Here is a 21,174-nt window from a genome sequence, read left to right as displayed (position 1 = left end):
TAAATTGCTCCCAGGTACCAGGTTGCTGAGGTGGGAGGGGGTGATGCAGGTGAAGGAAGGAGCATTAATAATAAGCATGGGTAGGTTTTTGTACATATTGTAAAAAGGGTAAAGTGACTTTTTTGGGTAAGCTTGTGAATAGTTTAATGTAATGATAAATGATTTGATTTGGTTAAATTGAAAAAAAAAAAAGATGTAGGTATCTATATATAGATTTCAGTTAGCGCTGAGTTGTTTGAGGTTCCGGGGTAGGAATCCGGTCTTTATGGAGGGGGGTGTGACGGCCTCCTGCCTCTAGGGCCTGCTGTTGGGTTTTGTGTTGGCTTCTTTTGTGTTGTCTTGTCTTGTCCTTCCCTACAGGTTGTAGGTGGGGCTTGCCACACCTGGGTGGACCTGGCCAGTCCACAGGTGATAAGAGCCGGCATTACTCCTCACACGCTCTCTGACCTGCACGACTATGGGACCTACCTGGCGCGGCTGCACGACTGCGCCCGCGATCCCTCGGCGCATTGTGTTTTGGTTTAGTTAATATATTTGTTAGTTTAGTTAGTGTTTGACTATGGTCCAATTTCCTACTTTTATATTGTTTGTAATAAAATCATGTCGTTTTTGCTATGGAAACCGTACGTCTCCTCGTTTTTGTCATGGCTGTGAGCCAGGTCATGACAGCATATATTACTATCCTACATACTTATTCGACCTATTCCTTATCGAAATTTTGGTGCCTAACTCCCGCGGCTTTGAGAAAACCTGGACAATATATATATCAATACATGCGGCTCGATCGGGAGTAGTGTGCTGTGACTTTTCTATGGCGATAAAAGGAGAAAAAATTCCCATAGTGAATGAATGGGGAGACAACCATTTCAGATTTTAGAATGGGTGTGTATTGCACAGAATGTTCAGAGTGGCAGAAGCTGTAGAACTTTCTGTGCAACTCGTCCTTCTGGCCACATATTTTAGTCTTCACACATCATGGCTTCCTCAGTAGTAGACAAATTTGTGCTGTTTCATAGAAAGTGTCTACCTAAGCACAGAGACTTGGAGGAGTACCCTCCACCTCTCCCATTGACTGCAATACAAATTCAGGAGCTGATTTTGTGAGAAAAGCAGAAATTACCTTTTTTGTAACTTGCACCTGTGTCCACATTTTTGGCTCTAGAAACACCAAAGCCAGATATTCAGTGCACAAGGGTCTTGTGCCGCTCATGGTCCACTTGTGGTTCTGATAGGAGTTACTGTTATTTTAGAAATAGCAGTTGATGGGGGGGTAATCAGAACCAAAATCTCACTCAGCTCTGTCTTCCAGCTAGACACAGGTGTTTGAAACAGCTCGTTAAGAAACTCTTTGATTACTGTCATGTTTATAAACACACACACACACACACACACAGCCAGACTCACGCGCACACACACACACATACCGCTAACGCAGTATCTGGGGGGAAATGGACAAAGCTGATTCTTATTGGCTAATTAGACTCATTAACTCTAACTCTTATTACTCTCAAGTATGAGAGCATCTATAATGCAAATTAACACCGTGTATGTGTGTGTGTTCATGTCTTTCTATGATTGTGAGGACAATTTTGTTAAGAAGCCATTTTTGTACACATATGTACATACATATACTGACAGACACACTTTTTCAAGCATTTTAGCATTATGGTGAGATTATCTTTTCAATAGGACTTGTAGATTTCCCTCTAATATCCCATTTTCAAACACAAGTTTCATCTTAAAAGCCGTTGACTGCCCAGGGAGACGGAGGGGATTGTGTGGGCGTGTTTCCCTCCCTCCTATTTCTAAGCCTTTTAACTCAGGTATGAGAGCAAATGTAAGGTAAATCAACACGGTGTACTTGCCTGTACTTGTGTGTGCCTTCCACCTACATTTCTTTGTTTGTTTTCTACATGACGTCCTGTCACTGAGGTTGGTTGTGGGATGATTCTGAGGACGTCATGAATGAGATACCACAAAGTATCGTCACGATTTGGAAAGAAGAAGCTTTTTAGACCAACTTTGTTCATACATGTGACTTTTGTAAGTGTCTGATTGATCTCGACAATGATCCCACAATAAATGTCATCATCATACTTGATGACACACCATTGTCCAATGATATCTTAGCTTTCCCATTTGATTGTGTCTGTTTTCTGTGCTTGTTCTTTTGTGGGTTCAACTTCAAATTCAAACATTTGTGTGTTGTGACATGTACACTCTGCTCAGGTGAGCAGCTGATATCTTTTTAGATGACCTTTCCTGGTGTGGCAGTGATTATCTGATGGAGGCGTGTCCTCAGTTTCCTCATCAGTGTAAAACAGCTATACAGAGACGTGGGCATCTAATAGACAGTCATACAGTTGCTTGGCATTTGGAATTTCTTTTCCTTCATTGACTAATCTGTCTGCTGTTCTTTTTAAAAGCCCACCACCTTACCATGCCCTGCTTCTAATGAGCTCCATGTGCCTTTCTTGAACAACTCTGTGCTAAACAAAGTTTCCCCTCTGGCAATACTGATTGCATGGTCACTAGAATATGAATCAAAGTTACTGATGGATGATGGGTTTGCATATGACCTAACAGAGGGGACAGGTGTGTCCATATACCAAGTGGACTTTTCTCTTTTGGTGCAGGGATGGTCGTGAAGCACAGATGTTTGTTTACTCCTCCCACATGAAGGATTCCTGTATGCAGAGTCACCTGCTGCTGAGAGGATGCAGAGTGAACTGCCTCAATCTCTGCTGACAATATGAATGCATAATTCTCAGAAAACTCAAATGTGAATCAAACACTTGGGAGATTTTACTTTTGGAAAGTGTATCCATGTCAGGTTTAGGTTTCATGTCAGTTTTAAGGATCAAACTGCAGACAAACAAAGGGAGTTGGTGGAAAAAGTGTTTTAATTACAAAAAGAAACCTCAAAAATCAATCCAAAAAACCACTCAGGAAAATACTGGGAACGTCACAAGTAAAACAAAAGCAAAACAGAAATCAAGAAAGCACTGGGAACACAGGAGCAAGAAACAAACTGAACCAAACAGGATACAACAGACGAATAGACATAGACAACAGGGAGCACAGAGACTAAATACACACAAGGGAGGTAAGGTTGATTGAACATAGGTGAAACACATTGGGCATGGCAGACAATCAACAAGGGGACACATGAGGAAGGGCAAGTGACACAAGGAGGGAAACAGGACAGAGACTGGAAGTAAAATAATTGCAAGACACACAAGGCAAGTGATTCCAGAATAAAATAGGAAATCAACCAAAAGTCCAAACATAAAGATTCACCAGAAATAGTCCTATCAGATCAAACCATGACAGCCAAAACTTTTGACTGGTACTGTATTTCTTGAATGTTGAATTGATGACTTGTGAAAACTCTTAGCTGGCTATGATTCTTTCTCTCTTTCTTTCTTTTTCTTCTTCCTTTCTCCCAGTTCAGTTCTCCACTGAACAAATCTCAGTGGAGCCTCAGCTTCATAGTCATGGTTGAGCTGATAGACATTGCCTCTGCACGCAGAGCATTCTCCATGCATGCAGTCTTTGCTTGCAGGGTCATAGTATATTGAGTCAAAGTGTATAAAGCTTCTGCACAAGGAAGAATAAGTTTTCATGAATTTTACAGAGATAGGTTTTCTCTGTCAGATATGGATGGGTGGACAACCCAGAAAGGATTCAACAGAAAAGTGCACATGACAGCTAACTTGATGGATTCTCAAGAAGAAATTTGCAATTAAGATTTTTTTACTGTCATTTTTCTTTGGTAACGTGCTTTGTGTTGATCGATAATATCTAATTTTGAAAAGACAGTTCACTTTGGTTCCACTTGTCAAACCGCTTTCTCAAAAGACCAAGCGAGGTCTGTGTTGCTTTCTGTAGTTTGTCATTTTTTAGGATCTTTCCTGACATAATTTGCCATCAGACAAACTCTCTCTTCTTTAGGTTCTTGTTACCTCTGTCTGATATTTTTTGTCAGCACATTATGAAAAAAGAGAGTTCTTTGAACCTCTGCAGGGACTTTTTTGAATTTTTGAATTTCTTTGTTTAATTTGGAGTTTTTTTTTCTTCGTCCTGACCTTCTTTGTCTGAAACAGTAAAACCACATTTAAATTCAAAGGCTGCAATGAAACAGTGGAAAATCTGTTCCATTCCTTGATGTATCTATAGAAACAGAAACACTTTTACATTTGAAGAGTCACCACCCTCCAGGGTTAAAGAAGGGTCTTCCTTACAGCCTATAGAAATGTGTAATCACTTCAGAGAGAGAGGTTACAGTGATAATGTTATTAAGGACAGTTTGGATAGAGTAAAAATGTATACAGCTCTTAATCCTCCGTCTATGAGGGACCCAAAAATTGCATTGCCTATGGATGGATGGATGGATGGATGGATGGATGGATGGATGGATGGATGGATAGATAGATAGATAGATAGATAGATAGATAGATAGATAGATAGATAGATAGATAGATAGATAGATAGATAGATAGATAGATAGATAGATAGATAGATAGATACTTTATTCATCCCTTGAGATGTTTAGATTTATAGCCCAGGTCATGATCCACTGTGTTCCAAGTGTTGTATAGCCCGATGGCAGTGGGGACAAAGGATCTCCTGAACCTCTCTGTTCTGCAGCGCAGTGAGATGAGATGTTGCTCAACAGGGATGAGCGTGCAGTTGAAATGCCAACGTCCAACTGAATGGGTTTTGATAATATGGCAAAATAAGGTTATAGCAAGAGTTGCTAAGAATAAAGCTGTCTTCAACTGGTAATTTGATAATCATGTAATGCCTCCAAAAGAGACAAGAGCAAGGACAGGAGAGTATAAGTCCTGATAAACAGGTGACTGAAATGGCAGGTAAAGACAATCAACAAGAAATGCCTTCTCTGATTCGCACGATAGTTAGAGAAGCAATTAGTATGTTGACAGACAAACTACAACCGCAGGTAAGTGCTTTAAAGGAGGATGTATCTGTGTGCCGTTGTAAAATTGGAGATATGAAGCATTATGCAGAACAGACTGTCTGATTACAAAACTGGTGACAGGGCAGAGTGGCTGGAAAACCATAGCAGAACATACAACTTACGAGTGTTTGGCCTAACTCTGGACACTGAAAAGGGAAATCCTATAAGCTACATGAACTCACTGTTTAAGGAGTTATTCAAAGTCAAACATCAGAACCAGAGGTGGAGATTGCACATTGACTCGGACCTGTGGTAAAAACTGGAAACAGGGCAATGAACCTGAGGATGCAGAAAGGAAGGCATGTTGGAGGTCCGAGGAACAAGGGAACTACAGATTTTTCCTGACCTGACCTAAGATATGTCTGAAAGGAGAGCCCACGTTCATGAAGTAGAGACAAACTGAGAAGTGCAGGTGTGAAGCATGGGATCATTCATCCGGCTATGCTAATTTTAATTTTCAGGCAAGAATCCAAAAGATTCACAGATCTCTGAATGATGGAGACATATATGAAAGAGGTGACTGATCCAGGATTGCAACACATCAGGTAAAAAGGACTGGGATGACTGAATTCACACCAACCAGCACGTATGGGCATATGTGATCAGGGCAGTGAACTGCAAGAACTGAATATATGACAAACAAATGGGACATTGTTTGGTAGTTTCGTGTAGAGTGTTGATTTAAAGACCCTGCTCATTTCAGTAGATCCAATAATGTTTGACTTGCAGATCGAAGTGCAGAGAGGAGGGATGTGTTAATTAATCAGTATGTGGCTGTGTGTTATTGCCTTTGTGGTAGTATTTCATATTGTGTATATGTGTTTGTTTGTTTTTTTTGTTTTTTTGCTCCTGTGATAGCTCTGGAAATGATATGTTAATTAAAGGGAATTTATGATGCAAAGAAATTATACATACAGTTATACTGTAACTGATCATACAGCTTGTTGGAGAAAAAAGGGCCAGGTGCGTACCAGGGTCTGAGTCTAGACTTCTTCACCAACACTTAACTTTCAACAAAGCTGCACATTTACCGGAGTCAAACAAGATTAAAAAAAGAAATCACTGGAGATGATCAGAATCCTATGCAATAGAACTTATTCTTTCACAAGAATAAAAGCGAGATCAGATCCAGATCTGAACTGAAGACAAAGTGCCTGCGCATCATCATATATAGTTAAGTAATCTCTCCTTCTTTCGTGGGCTATCCACTTATTTTCCAAAGCAAACCTATTAACACCATGGGAACAATGGTGTCGAGCCACGTGTGGAATTTCCCCAAAGCAGGCCTGCCAGGTTCTAGTAGTGGTGCCAGGTGTCCAGAAATCCCCTATCTATCCTCAACCTGGGCCTCGCCAACTTCAACCTATTATCTTTCAACCCATAGATATCCCACCCCGTTACATTCATTTAACGACCAATGCCTATCCATCCTTACCCAAATAGCTCCTTTTCAAACAAAGAAACGATGATCAAACTCCCCCTCACAGCAAATTGTGAGAAATGTTACAGCTCCATGGCTGGACCGAGAACTCAAAGATTATATGCTGCCAAGAAACAGCTAAGGCAGAAGCAATCAAATCTCAATTTGGTGGCATGAAATCATTACCACATTTCTTGACATCAGAAAATACTACAATATATTTTTTTTAAAAGTTAAGATTTTACTTGTTTACACAAGGAATAGTATAGAACACTATGACTTTCTTGTTTGTTCAGTTTTGGAAATGGAAATGGGAATCAAATATCAGAATTTACAGTTAGCAAAAAATAAGGGGGGGGGGGGGGGGTAGGCTCCCATGTTTAAAAGATTATTACATTGCAGCTCAGTTGAGACCGTTAGTGTGTTGGTGCAATCCAGAATATAGGGCTCGATGGAAGGAGGTAGAGGGGGCCATAACAGCAGAGTTCCCAATTCAAGCTGCAATAGGGGATAAGGGTTTGATGATTAAATTAACTGATCTGGGAAACCCCTGGATTGGTTTATCACTTAAGATGTGGAATAAGTTAATAACTAAAAAGAAATTGAAAGAGGCGATAAACGTACTGAGATGGTGTGCATTTGATCCAGATTTCATGCCTAAAGATTTGGATGCGAGATTCAAGGCCTGGAAAACTAAGGGACTAACAGCATATTGTACTTTTCTGTGTAAGGGGTCAATGAACAGTTTTCAAAACCTAAAGAGACAATTTGGTCTAAATAATGATGACTTCTTTAGATTCTTACAGGTTCGTCACCAGGTTGAACAAATAAGGAAAGAGATTAAACAAGAGCAATGGGATAACAATCTACTAAAAGTATTTATGGATGCATATGTTTCAGGCTCAGGCCAAAAAACCATCTCAAAACTCTATAGGGGTTTACAACAAATGAAGGGTAACTCACTGCATGTAAAACAGAAATGGGAGAGGGAAGGAAATGTAGTTTTAAGCGAAGAAGATTGGGAATATTTATGTGAGATACAATGGAAAACTTCAAATTCAACACTATGGAGAGAGTTTTGTTGGAAAACCCTTATTAGATTTTTTGTCACTCCAGCTCAAAAAAGACACTATTCCAATTCATCTCTATGTTGGAGACAATGCGGATGCCAAGAGGCAATTTTCACATATTTTGGTCTTGTTCAATATTGTTGACTTTCTGGCAGGAGGTCCACAACATTTTGCAAAAAGTATTTCAGACAGACATTACTTCTGAGTTTGTATCATTATATTTAGGAGTTTTACCATCAGAAAATGTCTCCTCTGATGACAAATACTTATTTCAGATTCTAAGTGCCGCTTCTAGAAAAGCTATAACAAGGAAGTGGCTAAAATTAGAAAAACCTACGGTAGATGAGTGGTTCGACATCATTTATAACATTTTTAAGATGGAAAGAATTACTTTTGCTATAAGACTAAAACAGGGTCTGTTTTTGAAAAGATGGGATAGATGGATTAGATATGTCACTCCGATCCGTCCATCGTTTGTCTAGTACCAGGTCTTATATCCATTTTCTTTTTTCATCTATGCTTTTCCTATTCAACCCTTATGCATCAGTATTTTGATTTTTTTTTTCTATAGTATAACAGATGTGCACCCCAGCATTCTTGTTCTAAGCCTAAGGAGTTAAGTTCTCAATTTTTGTATTTTAATAATTTCATCTTTTGTGTGATGAGGGAGGTCCAATCATCCCTATCTGTATGGTCAGTGGAATCGTGGAGGTATTACTGCTTGATGCAGATGTTTCAGAAATGACGACACATCTTCCTCATGATTTTAGATTTACATTGTATAATGTTGCTCTCACATTTCAGACTGGACCTCCACTGTGGATTTGTTTTTTCATGAGTGGCTCGTGGTTTTTTGTTTATGCAGGTGACAGGCGGCAGCAATGTACCAACGAAGGCAGAGAAGAAGATGGCTGTAAACAGCCTGTAAGCATGGACGTAAACAATATTTCTTGCAAATGCATTCAACACATATATATATGTGTATATATATATATATATATATATGTATATGAGTTCTGCTTTAATGTAAAAAAAACATTTTGTTGGTTTACAAGAAAACTCCATGAGGCACTTTTAAGCCTTTTTCAGAAACAACCTTTTTGCCACTGTCACCAATATTTTCATAATTACTGTAGAAAACTTTAAGTTACAGTAATGAGAAGAACTAGTGACTGTCACATGACACCATGGGAGTGAGTTACACAATGAGAAAACCTTATCCCCGGAGGACTGAGATGCTGCTGAAAGCTCCAGAAAACACTAGTAAGTGGACCATGAGTTAACATTTTCCTCCCAGGTTGGATGTGTGTGTGTGTGTGTGTATAAAACACACCTCACAGGTGTATATATCTGAGGGAGGTATCAGTTTCCCCACTGGGGTAGCCACGTGTTCTGAGGGACTTTTGATCCTTGGATGTTGGCTTGTCCATCTGAAGCAGAATTCACCAGTGTTGGATCTGGATTATGTCTATAGACTACATCCAACAAGAAACTGATGCTCACAGAATGACAGGTTCTTAAAGAAGAAGAAGAGAAGCCAGATGAAGGTTGGCAGCTCAGTCTTTGGTCAGATGAAACCAGAATATTTAGTCTGGATCAGATGTAGTCAAATATTTCTGAATTAATTCAGTCAAGTTCAGACTCATCTAAAGGATAATTAAAGTAAACAGGAAGCAGCTGATACTTCTGTTAAAAAAGACATTTCAGGTTTTGATTATTGATAAATTTGTCATTATGGATTATTTATTGTAGATTGATGACTAAATGGCAGTTTTATTCATTTAGGGTGATTAAAATTGAGTCATTGTTAATGTCATTAATTACACCTGTCTTTCCTGCTTCTGTAAGTTCAGTAACTTTTCATCTAGGGCACCACCTGCAGGTCCACATCATTCATTTGTCCAATCATTTACCAAATACCTGCTAAACTAATACACTTCTCAAAAAAAATTAAGGGAACACTTAATCAGATCTCGATGAAGGAATTATTCAAGTTGAAAATCTTTACTGATGTACATTGTATAATTTGTTGAGAACAAAATGAAGTAACAATAGTCAATGGAAACCAAAACCATTGAGAGGATCAGGGCATCAGTGAGCTCCTGGACAGTCTGTGGCAGTACTTGGAGGCGTTGGATGCACTGATACATAAAGTCCCATAGGTGCTCAATTGGATTTAGGTCAGGGGAACGTGAGGGCCAGTCAATGGCATCAATGCCTTCGTCATCCAGGAACTACCTACACACTCTGGCCACATGAGACTGGGCATTGTCCTGCACCAGGAGGAACCCAGGGCCACTGCACCAGGTCTGACAGTCACTCTGAGGATTTCTTCCCGGTACCTAACATCAGTCAGGGTACCGTTGGCTGTGACATGGAGGTCCGTGCGACCCTCCAAGGATCTGCCTTCCCAGACCATCATTGACCCACCGCCAAACATGTCATACTGGATGATGTTACAGTCAGCATAACGCTCACCACGGCGTCTCCAGACTCTTTCACGCCTGTCACATGTGCTCAGTGTGAACCTGCTCTCATCTGTGAAGAGAACAGGGCGCCAGTGGTGAACCTGCCAGTTCTGGTGTTCTCTGGTGAATGACAGTCGAGCTGCAGGGTGCTGGGCTGTGAGCACAGGTCCCACTAGAGGATGCGGGGCCCTCATGCCACCCTCATGGAGTCTGTTTCTGACAGTTTGGTCAGAAACATGAACACCAGTATCCTGCTGGAGGTCATGTTGTAGGGCTCTGACAGTGCTCCTCCTGTTCCTCCTCACACAGAGGAGCAGGTACCGGTCCTGCTGCTGGGTTGATGCCCTTCTACGGCCCTGTCCAGATCTCCTCGTGTAACGGCCGGTCTCCTGGTATCTCCTCCATGCTCTTGAGACTGTGCTGGGAGACACAGCAAACCTTCTTGACACCGCAGGTATGGATGTGCCATCCTGGAGGAGCTGGAATACCTGTGCAACCTGATTGGGCTGCAGGTACCGCCTCATGCTACCAGAAGTGACAAGGACACTAGCAAAACACAAACCTAGAGAATCAGTCATGAAGGATCAGGAGAGAGCAACTGTCTGTGGACACCACATGTAAAACCATTCCCTTTTTGGGGCTTGTCTTGCTTTTGCCTCCATTGCACCTGTTGTCACTTTCATTTGCACCAAAGCAGCTGAAACTGATTCACAATCACTTGTTCTTCCTAAATGGACACATTGATATCCCTGAAGTTTAACTGACTTGTTGTTATACTGTGATGATTTAGTGTTCTCTTCACTGTACTTTGTGTTTTCTGCTAATAAGCAAATGTAACCATGCTAACATGCTAATGTTGTTAACATCTGCTGAAAATCAGCATTCTGGTATTAGCATTGTTAGGATACTGACATGAGCATTTTCCTTAGTTTTGCTGAGTGTTTAAGATCTTAATAAATAATATTTTATTACTGTGATGTTTATTAAACCGTGAATATTTAATATATTTAATATTAATGTTAATATAACCATGAATATTTGATATCATAGAAAAACATGTCTGATTTGAAGTTTTTAAAACGAACTTGGATTTTAGAAGCCTGGTCCTGTCTTCTGAGGTCGTCATTAACTTTAGAAAATAACTACAACACACTGGAAATGTAGGATGGATATGGATGTGTGTTTAACTCCCTCCACATCTGACTGATGTGAAACCTCAGGTGCTCAGTGTCTCTTCATGGCTTCCTGTTCCTTACGCCGCCCAATGGGGAGCTGACGTCCTGTTAAACGCAGAAAGAAGCATTCGCACAATCAATCTGTACTTTCAAGCTCCATTTAATGTCCTAGTAAAAGGAGTATGTGACTGTTCTAAGGAGTGAGCAAAATAGAAAGTGCATTTTTTTTTGTTCACTGGAGTTCAACATAATAAAAAAAGATTAAAGCAGTTTTTATGTCAAACGGAGAAGAATTATTAATTTGTAGAAAAAGCAAAGAAATCAGTAAAGGTACTCTGGAGTATTTGGTGGTATGGTGTAGATCAAAGGCACATCACAGCTTTGTATCTCACTGGGGATTGTTGCACACGCACAGAAAACACACACACACATGCACAAGCTTTCAAAGTACATTTCTGATGTGGCTCTGACGCTCAGTCTCACGATCTACAGTCACGGTCATGGAGAAGTGTTTATCCAGAGCATGGTGCGTTTTAATGTGGAGCCTGTAGAAGGGAGAACAGAACATGAGGAACGTCCATGTCAGCCTTTATTCAGTGGATATGATCCTGGAGAAATCAAATGAAGCAGGTGATGACCAGAGGGGCTTTTATCTCAGATTCTATTACGTGTGATTTCTTTTCTCACTCTTTTTTTTTTTCTTTTTTTTTTTTTTTTTTTTAAATAGTATGACCAGTCTATCCTTGGTTACAACTGTTCTCACTCTAACAGTCAAAAAAAAGGAAATTAACATTCAGTAAACATTCTTCTCTAAAGGTAGTTTCCCTTATATACTCTGTAATCTTCCTCTTCCATTATGTATACATAAACAAGTTTAATAACATACCAATCAGTGGTTATTTCACAATTGGAAAAAGCACAAAATGTTTACACTCTTGTACAGGTAAATAAAAGTTTCTGTTGACTGATTCAGTAAGAGTGTAGCATAGTTCAGAGTTCGTCTCATCGTGTCTCCTCCCCTCGCTCTGCGCTTCTGCCATTAGATCTTTACATACAAATATTGACAAAGTGGTGGCTTGTGCTCTGAAGCCATTGAGTCTTTTCAAGAGCAATAATCATAAGGAGGAGAGGGGAGGGTTGGAGATGCTGGGAGGGGGTGGGGGTGGGGACTCATAGCTGGCCCTCGCTGCAGTGGCCGTCCTGACTGCTGCCAGGCTTCTCTGCGTCCTGACTGGGCAGCTCTTTGAGGATGAGGGCGGCGCTCTTCTCTGAGAACTCGTCTCCATCGGGCTCCAGACCGTCGGGGCAGGGCAGCTTCAGAAACTCCTCCCTCAGCTGAGCCGTGTGTCTCTGCAGGGACCCCACACACACACACACACACACAACACACACACACACAACACACACACACACACACACACACACACACACACACACACAGACAGAGACAGAGACAGAGACACACACACGCACAGATTATGAACCAGTCCAACTCAGCTGCTACAAGACAAGTCTGATGATATTCCAGATTTTCTCATGAAGTTTCTCAGTGCTTTCTGACCATGGCTCTCAGCTCCAGCTCCACTTCTTCCTACAGTCTTCAAAAACATTTCAGATACCTGGTTTCATTTCCTAAAACAGCTGCTCACTGTGTTGGAGCAGCACGGAGGTGTGTGTGTGTGTGGGGGACTGAGTGTGTGTCTAGGGCTGGGTTAACATGCTACACTAACATGATGAACATGGTATACATTACACCTGTGTAACAACACTCTAAGTACAGGATCACAGAGCTGCTAGTATGGGAATAGACAAGATTGTGAGGGTCAGGTAGACCCCAACACAGGTCTGCCCCACGGTGGTCTGAGGGGGCTTTAGTGGACGTCACTGGAGCTCTGTGGCTCAGAGGGAGACAGTGCACCAGGCTATGAACCTGCACACAACACTTATTGGAGGGAAACATAAAACTTCCTGGGATATCTAAAATCACCAGACCCGTCCTGAAGAGATGAGATCATAAACTTTAAACCCCACCTACCACCTCCTTCTACATCACAGTCTGCTGAGAGACAGTCACTGATGACTGGCTGCATGAGAACATACAGAAGATGGCGGATGGTGGACAGTGGAAGAGTGTATACAGCTAAACATCTCTTATTCTCTTATACACCAGTTTATATGGTTAGAGCTCATTCACAAGATCTGGGCAGGGAGAAGCCCATAACCTCAGACAACAACACTGAGGCCATCTCCTGCAAAATGTCTCTGACCTTGATCATATAATCATGTTTTTTGGGGAATTCTTGCCTTTATTCTGATAGTCACAGTGAGAGAGAGAGACAGGGAAGTCAGCGAGATAGAGAGAGGATGACATACAGCAAAGGGCTACAGGTCGGACTGGAATTTGGAACACTACAGGTAGGACTAAGCCTTTGTGGTGCTCTACCAGGTGAGTCAGCGAGGCGCCCCATTATATCATAATAATGTTTATAAAATGAAAACCGGCTCTGCTGACACACAGAAACGTTCCTTTACTTTCAAACACTGAAGCTAAACAACAGGAACAGGAGTTTTGTCTTCAGTGATGTGCAGCTGTGTTAAACATCTGGCCTGAGTGGAGCTGAATTATTTACAGTGGGGATTAATTGTACTTATTCACAGCCAGAGGGAGAAGAGAGGAGCCAGAGACACTCAGTGTGTGTGTTCCTGTGTTTGACTGTGTGTGTTCCTGTATGTTATGAGCTTCTGTGTCTCAGGGGGAAGTTGGCTGGGGACCTGAATTAAGGTGGTCTGTTGAGGACCCACTATCCCCTGCAGCCAATTCAGTTCATTAGCAGGACACGAGCTCAGACACAAATTGTGTGTTTACATGCATTGAGGGAACCTGCTCAATGCTGGATCCCTTTTTGTAGCAGGCAGTCTCATCTGGCAACATCAAACCAGATGAAGGACATACGACCTCTCTAAATAAACCCTCATAAAGTCATGATATTTACTGTTCAGGACGCAACACAAAACACGACTCAGTCCTCCAGCCTGATGCAGACTTGTTGCTCTTCAAAAAATATTCACATCCTCTTCAAAAAATTCAGTTTGTGCATTTGTGAATGAAAAGCAAGTTTAAACTGAACAAAGAGGATTCTCCTCTTCTGTTACAGTAGCTGAGTCAGAGGGAGGCTCTGTCACAGACACTGTGTTGTTGTGTTGTGTGTCTTTTCCAGCTCTGTGGAGTATAGTGGGTGGAACTGTGGCAGCACAGGTGATCAGCTGTGACTCACTGGAGGAATGCACAGGTGTGTCCTGAAGCTTTCGCAGGGAGTCTGATTACTGACATTAGGCTGACTTTACATGTGACTGTTGTGTGTGTCACTACCTTACCTTCAGTGCAGCAGCATGGTGGGACATGGTGCGGCCGACCCTCTTGTCGCTGCTGTACTGCTGGATGTCGACAATCCACTCCTCACACTGAGACATGATCTCTGTTCGCTTCAGGTAGAAGTGTTTGTGGATTACCTGCAAACACAGGAGAGCAGAGGTCAGTCACATGACAGCAGAGGTCAGTCACATGACAGCAGAGGTCAGTCACAGGAGAGCAGAGGTCAGTCACATGACAGCAGAGGTCAGCCACAGGAGAGCAGAGGTCAGTCACAGGAGAGCAGAGGTCAGTCACATGACAGCAGAGGTCAGTCACAGGAGAGCAGAGGTCAGTCACATGACAGCAGAGGTCAGTCACAGGAGAGCAGAGGTCAGTCACATGACAGCAGAGGTCAGTCACAGGAGAGCAGAGGTCAGTCACATGACAGCAGAGGTCAGTCACAGGAGAGCAGAGGTCAGATGACAGCAGAGGTCAGTCACAGGAGAGCAGAGGTCAGATGACAGCAGAGGTCAGTCATGTGGTCAATCAGGACAAAGTAATCCTAGTCACAAAAATAAGTCACTGTGACAAACCTCTTGGTTAGAAGTTACACACCTTGTGTATGAAGCTGTGTGAGTGTGAATGAACCTTCATGGAGCCCTTCCCACTAGAACAGTGTGTTTGTATTGTGGTGTATATACAGGTGAACAGGTGTCGGCTTTGTGACTCAGTTCATTCACAAGCTTCTGGTCAGTCCTCCAATAATCCTTCGAGCGTCATGTGACTATCTCTGTGCTCTGGGGATGTCCAAACTGAAATCTCAATAATCAGATGATTGGCATGAAATTTGATGAAGATATTCATGATGCTCAGAGGATGAATCCTACTATTATTAGTAGTTATTAGTAGTTATTAGTGTCGACGCGTCGTGTAAAACCACACAGGGTAAATGTTCATAGAACAAAACCGGATTTTAACTGGTTTACCCGGATACAAGCGCAGCACACGGACTGGGACAACGCGGTGACGTAATTGAAGTCATTGACTACGTGAATTATTTGCGTCTGTGTAATCTATTTGAACAACATGGCGGCGTCTAGCAGCAGCACAACGGAGCGTGTGGAGCAACACGCGGCAAAAAGGCTCGTACACGGTCCCTCAAAGTTTGGGAATACTTTAATCTTGACACCAACAGTGCGGTAGTCTGCAGACTCTGCAAAGTGCATCTGGCATATCACTCTAGCACGACAGACATGCACGAGCACATAAAGAGGAAACACCCTGGTGCAGTGTGTGTGTGTTGGACGGGGCAAATTGTTATATTAAATGACTGGAAAATAATTGCAATAAAATTACTGTTAGGTTAATTAAAAAAAATCGTTAGATTAGTCGAATAATTGAAAAAATAATCGCTAGATTAATCGTTTAAAGAATAATCGTTTGGGACAGCCCTAATCAAAACATTATCAAAATGGCAATATGGCCTAGTGTAATATCCAAATCAATAACTGCTATTTACGATAAAGGTCAAATGTGTCACAACAGAGCATAAATGAAGCATTGAGGCCTACAAATCATGATCTCACAAATAAAGGAACATGTTAGTTTGGTACAAGACCCAACAAAAATCACATCAACATTATTTTAAAAATGTTTTCACTGGAAGTGAAAATACAAAAATGGTCGTTCCAACTGAAATCATGACTTATATCACAACTGCGATATCTGACAAAATAATCCGAAAATGATTGTTTTTGCATATTGCTCAGGCCTATTTATGAGGTCAAGTTATTTGGTTGCATTACAGTATAAAAGTCTAAAGAAAACAACTCTCGTCAGTTATTTCAGGTCCAAAATGATGATATTTCAGATTTTAATGAGTTTAAGATAGATGTTATAATTAGAAATCTGTGTGGGATGGTGCTGAACATCCTTGGACAGAGCAGGTGGGCTCGTGTCTTTCATCTCTGTCACTCTATTCACTCCCTCCACTATTTATCTCACAGACACACAGCATACAGATTCCTCTGTCACAATGAGAAGCATCAAATAGAACAACTTCTCTCCTCATATCTCCATCACTGAGGAACTGTTTATTATCACTAATGCTTCAGACGCTCTCTGACATCATGTGTACAAGACTCTGCTCAATGGATGATGTCAATCATCTACACCCAAGTCCCCCGCTTTCCTGCCCCTCCGGTCGACTTCCTAGCAACAGTCGCCAGGGCAGAGTCATCAGTATTCAGTAAGCGCCATGGTGAATGTGTGTGTAGCTGATGCTCCTCTGCTGGAGGGAGTGAATTAGTTACTATGGAGGCTGCTGATTTGCTGCTTACCAGGAGAAGGGAGGCAGAGGGGCCACAGGGAGGGTTTGGGGGCCGCTTTTAATCTCTTTCCTCCTCCTACATCTCCCTTTGCACACTCCATCTTCATTCCATCTATGTTATTACTTCCCATCTCTTCCTCTGTCTATTGTTCTTCCTACCCGATCCCCCCACTCCCTCAGCTGCTTAAGTTACATCCAGGGAGGTGTGTGACGGGCCCCAGCTCAGAGGGGATGTTTCAAGGTTGCAGATGTGTGGTAAACAATGTTAAGATTGGCTGATGCTGAAGCTCTCTTGAAGTGGAGATGAGGTACAGAACCCTTATACAACCCAAGATAAGAGAGATGAAGACATTATGTGCAGACATGTTCATACATGTGCTGGTTTAAACAGGCCTTTTCCCTGGGGCTCCATGTGGTCATTGATCACAGCGTGAAGGAAGCTTTATATGCAAACCAGCTCTGATCATGAAGCAAATGTCAGATTAGGGCGTCTTGACAAATGACCCTTCAGGAAATACGTGTCTCTAAACACGTGTACACACACACACACACACACACACACAGGTACATGGAGAAGCATACACACTGACTGCAATTGTGAGCTCAGTCTGTCTGAGACGTGGCCTCTGATGGCTGCCAGAGAGACTCATTGACCTTTAAAGTAATGCTGTACACTCATTATTCCACAGGGCAAGTGAGGGAGGAAGAGGAGCGGAGGAGCGGAGGTGTGGAGCCACTCTACACATGCAGGGTCAAGGGCGAGAGTGAATCATGCAGCCATTAAAAAGTTCCTTATACTTGGTTTTCTGTATTCCATCAGTAGAGTGTCAGTGCCTCAGGTACCGGCCCAGCTGACCCTGACCACAGCCGTGACCCACTCCAAGACTGGAGCATAAATATTTCTACCTCTGATGTCCAGAGGTTCAACACCTGCAACTTAAAACAGGTTCACACCAGAATCAGACATGGCTACTCCAAATCACCGGATCTCACTGAAACAGTAACCTGCATAAATGATCATTTCACAGACAAGATACATGTATTAAGACGTCACATCTAAATATGCTGTGGACACCAGCTGGTAGTGTATCTATATACGTTTATACAGCTACATCCACACAGAGACTTCTCTTATATTAAAAAAGACAATGACAGTAATAACATATTATTCTAATGTTCTATAATATGTAAAAACTGACCTAAACATTACGCAACCAAATAATATTCACCATCATTTCATATGTTTTTCAGTAAAAACACCAACAGAACCAACCGAGGTGGTGTTATTGGAAGTCATAATCTGCATATGTATGAGACTGTGAGTACAGAAAAGTACGGGAAGTTTCTATCATGACTTTCCATGATGCTGAGCTGTCAACACCCTGGATACTACATCCCCCCCAGATACAGCTACACAGTTTACTCTGAATAGAGCTACAACAAAAGCATCCAGTCAGCAACAGCTGTGTGTTGATGAGAGAGGTCAGAGGTCAGAGGAGAATGGACAGTGGTTGGAGCTGACAGAAAGGCTAGAGTCACTCAGATAACCATTCTTACATCTGTGCTGAGCACAAAAGCTTCAGAGTGAACACGTCCAACCTTGAGGTGGATGGACTACAACACATCAAGTTCCACTTCGTGTCCCCAAGACCAGAAACCTGAGGCTGCAGTGGACACAGATTCACCAACACTGGACAGTTGAAGACCTGGTCTGAGGGATCTGGATTTGTGCTGAGGCAGCAGATGGTAGAGTCAGAGTCTGAATCCATGGACCAACCTTCCTTGTGTCAACAGTCCAGGCCTGTGGTGGTGGTGTGATGGTGTCTATCTATCAGTCTATCTGAGTATTGTTACTGACCATGTTCATCGCTTCATGGCCACAATTCACCTTCTTCTAATGGCTCCTTCCAGCAGGATAATGCTCCATGTGACAAACTGGTTTCATCAACATGACAGTGAGGTCTGTGAACTGATTGGCAGCAAATGATGTGATGCATCATGTCAACATGGAGCAGAGTCTCAGAGGAAAGTTTCAACATCTGGTGGATCCATGACATGAAGAACTGAAGAACTACCCAGTGTTAGTGTTCCCAGTAAAATGAGCACTGAGTGAACACTCTCTTCAAGAAAAGGTGACACCTGGAAACGGCTGCTTGGGTACATGAAGACAGAATTCCTCTAAAACTAATCAATAATGCAGTGATACAGACTCAATGGAACAATTCCCTCTGAGGACAGCTTCCTAACTGTGCGTGTGTGAGAGTGTTAATATGTGATAATGTATGCAGTGAATGGGAAGGATTGTGTGTGCATCACACATCTATACTTGAGAGACAAACGTGAGCGTGTTAGGCAGCGGTATCTCTGAGCAGCTGTGAAAGGTTCATTGAGTGCAGCTTTCAATCTTCAAGAGTAGAGCCTCTAGACGTCAGCCCGACAATACATGAGGTGGATTCAACCTCACTGCTGCTCACACGTTTGTTTCGGAAACAAAAGAGATGGTAGAGAGTCACAGCGCACAAAACGTTCCTCAAAGACTGAGAGAAGTCATGGATGCACATGACAATCCAGGAGGAAAGTGAGAGGCTGATGTAACATGTAACATAACAGCGCAACAAACATGAGTGTTCACATGAGTGATCCGTCCTGAACTGTGCAGGAGCTCTGGGGTCATTTTAAGAGACACATTGTAGCAATGTTCAGAGCAACATCGGTTTCCTGAAGTAGTGAAGTAGCTCTTTTTAGAGTTATATGTTGCTTTGAGATCTTTGATTTCCATGACTACAGCAGCACGTTGGAATGTATACGGGTGCTGTAGCACCCGGGTTCAATCGCCACTGCTTAAAGTCCCTATTGTAATTGCATTAACACAGGAGCCAGTCTGTTGTACTGTAGCAGCTGCAGGGCGTCAGACACAAAGTGACTGAAAATTAACTGACCCAACATGTTCCACCTCACTGGATCTCCACGTGCTACAAGCTTCAACGTCAGTTACCTCGGTGCTGTCAGACATGGTACCAGCAGGAGGGACGGCTCAGACTTAACAATTACAGAGCACACCACTCAGTTCTGATGCCCACGACTGCTCTGACAGAAGTACTGTCACAGAACATGAAAGATCATCAGTATGAAGACATGACACCTGTAAGTGAGTGAGGTTGACAGTGCGACCACTGATGGTCAGCTCACTGACTGACAGGAGACTTGTCAAACCAGTTCTGTCTCTACCAGCCGCAACAGCAAAGGTTGATGTGAAGGTTTCTGATGAAGTTGTACAGCAGAATCACAGAGGTGGATTGGCTCATATGGAGGGCATCTTCTAGGACAAGCTGAGCAGCTCTATTGATTTTCAGTCACTGTGAGAGACAGGATCCACAGACATGGAGGGATGGTTGCAGGGAGCCACATGTGTAAAGATGTAGTGGTTTGCAAACAGCAACAATGCTGCGAGCCATAGAGTGAAGAGCGTTCAGACAGGTCACAGTGAGCATGACTCTCACTCCCATTCAGAAAAGTGACACATTTCTGTGTCAAGATCCAGAGTGCTAAAGATGCTGCCTCATGAGAAGTGACAGGACTAGATCAGGCAAGTCAGAGGTGTGACAGTGTCAGTCAGAGGCATCAGCCCGGCTACAGCATGGACCTCCACGTCAGCACTCACTGCTGCATCTCCACAGGCAGGGACAGAGGATGCAAACCCAGATACGGCACGTTCAACAAAGCATACGGTTTTACGGTCTGACTGTGCTGATAATTAGTGTATGAATTTGTGAGTTATGGCTGAAAACATGTTTTGTGACGTCACAATGACCTTGACCTGTGACCACCAAATTCGAATCAATTCATCCTTGAGTCAATGGGATGTTTGTGAGGATGTCATCATGGAGGCCTTAAAACAGTTCCTACACAGCTCTGGATTCAGGTCTTCATTGAATGTGATCACTTGACCCAAAAGGATCCAGGAAGCACATGTTTCCATGTGCCTTTTGTTTCACTCTCTTCACACATCACAGTCATTTTTACGAATATATTCATTTCTTAAACCTCACATCAGGTGACTGATGGTTTGGTCTCCTTGCAGCGACCCTGGACTAGATCAAACATGATGAATTTGTTTCTAAATGTTAAGCAGCAGAAGGGGGCAGCTGTTGGTCGATGTTTGTCCTAGCTGACGACTTAAAGGTGCTAAAAGGCCAGTGTTGAGAAAAGCACATAGGACCATCTCACAAGCTTAATTGAATTTCTGTGTGGATATGTGTGAGACTGCTCAGCTGGGTGGCATCGACAAGTCCTGCTACATCCCCTCAGTATCTCTCAGTCCATTTCACTGGTTCAGTGATGTCATGGATCCAGCATCGCCTGCTGTGCAACACTTAGAT

General features: G+C 42.4%; 1 protein-coding gene across 7 annotated transcripts in view; it reads right to left on the bottom strand.

Moving 5' to 3' along the window:
• Positions 1-11,685: 11,685 nt before the first annotated feature.
• Positions 11,686-21,174, bottom strand: part of birc6 (baculoviral IAP repeat containing 6) — a 121,646-nt gene continuing 112,157 nt past the window's right edge. For all 7 annotated transcript variants that reach the window (XM_056395963.1, XM_056395965.1, XM_056395969.1 and 4 more), the window contains exons 72-73: positions 14,490-14,624; positions 11,686-12,464 (exon numbers count right to left, since the gene is read on the bottom strand). In XM_056395963.1, coding sequence (XP_056251938.1) covers positions 12,285-12,464; positions 14,490-14,624 — 315 coding nt within the window. In that variant the 3' untranslated portion in view covers positions 11,686-12,284. The remainder of the gene's footprint in view (positions 12,465-14,489; positions 14,625-21,174) is intronic.

Source organism: Seriola aureovittata, chromosome 14 (assembly GCF_021018895.1).
Source record: "Seriola aureovittata isolate HTS-2021-v1 ecotype China chromosome 14, ASM2101889v1, whole genome shotgun sequence".
Classification (NCBI taxonomy): Eukaryota; Metazoa; Chordata; class Actinopteri; order Carangiformes; family Carangidae; genus Seriola; species Seriola aureovittata.
This window is presented reverse-complemented; position numbering and strand designations above follow the sequence as displayed.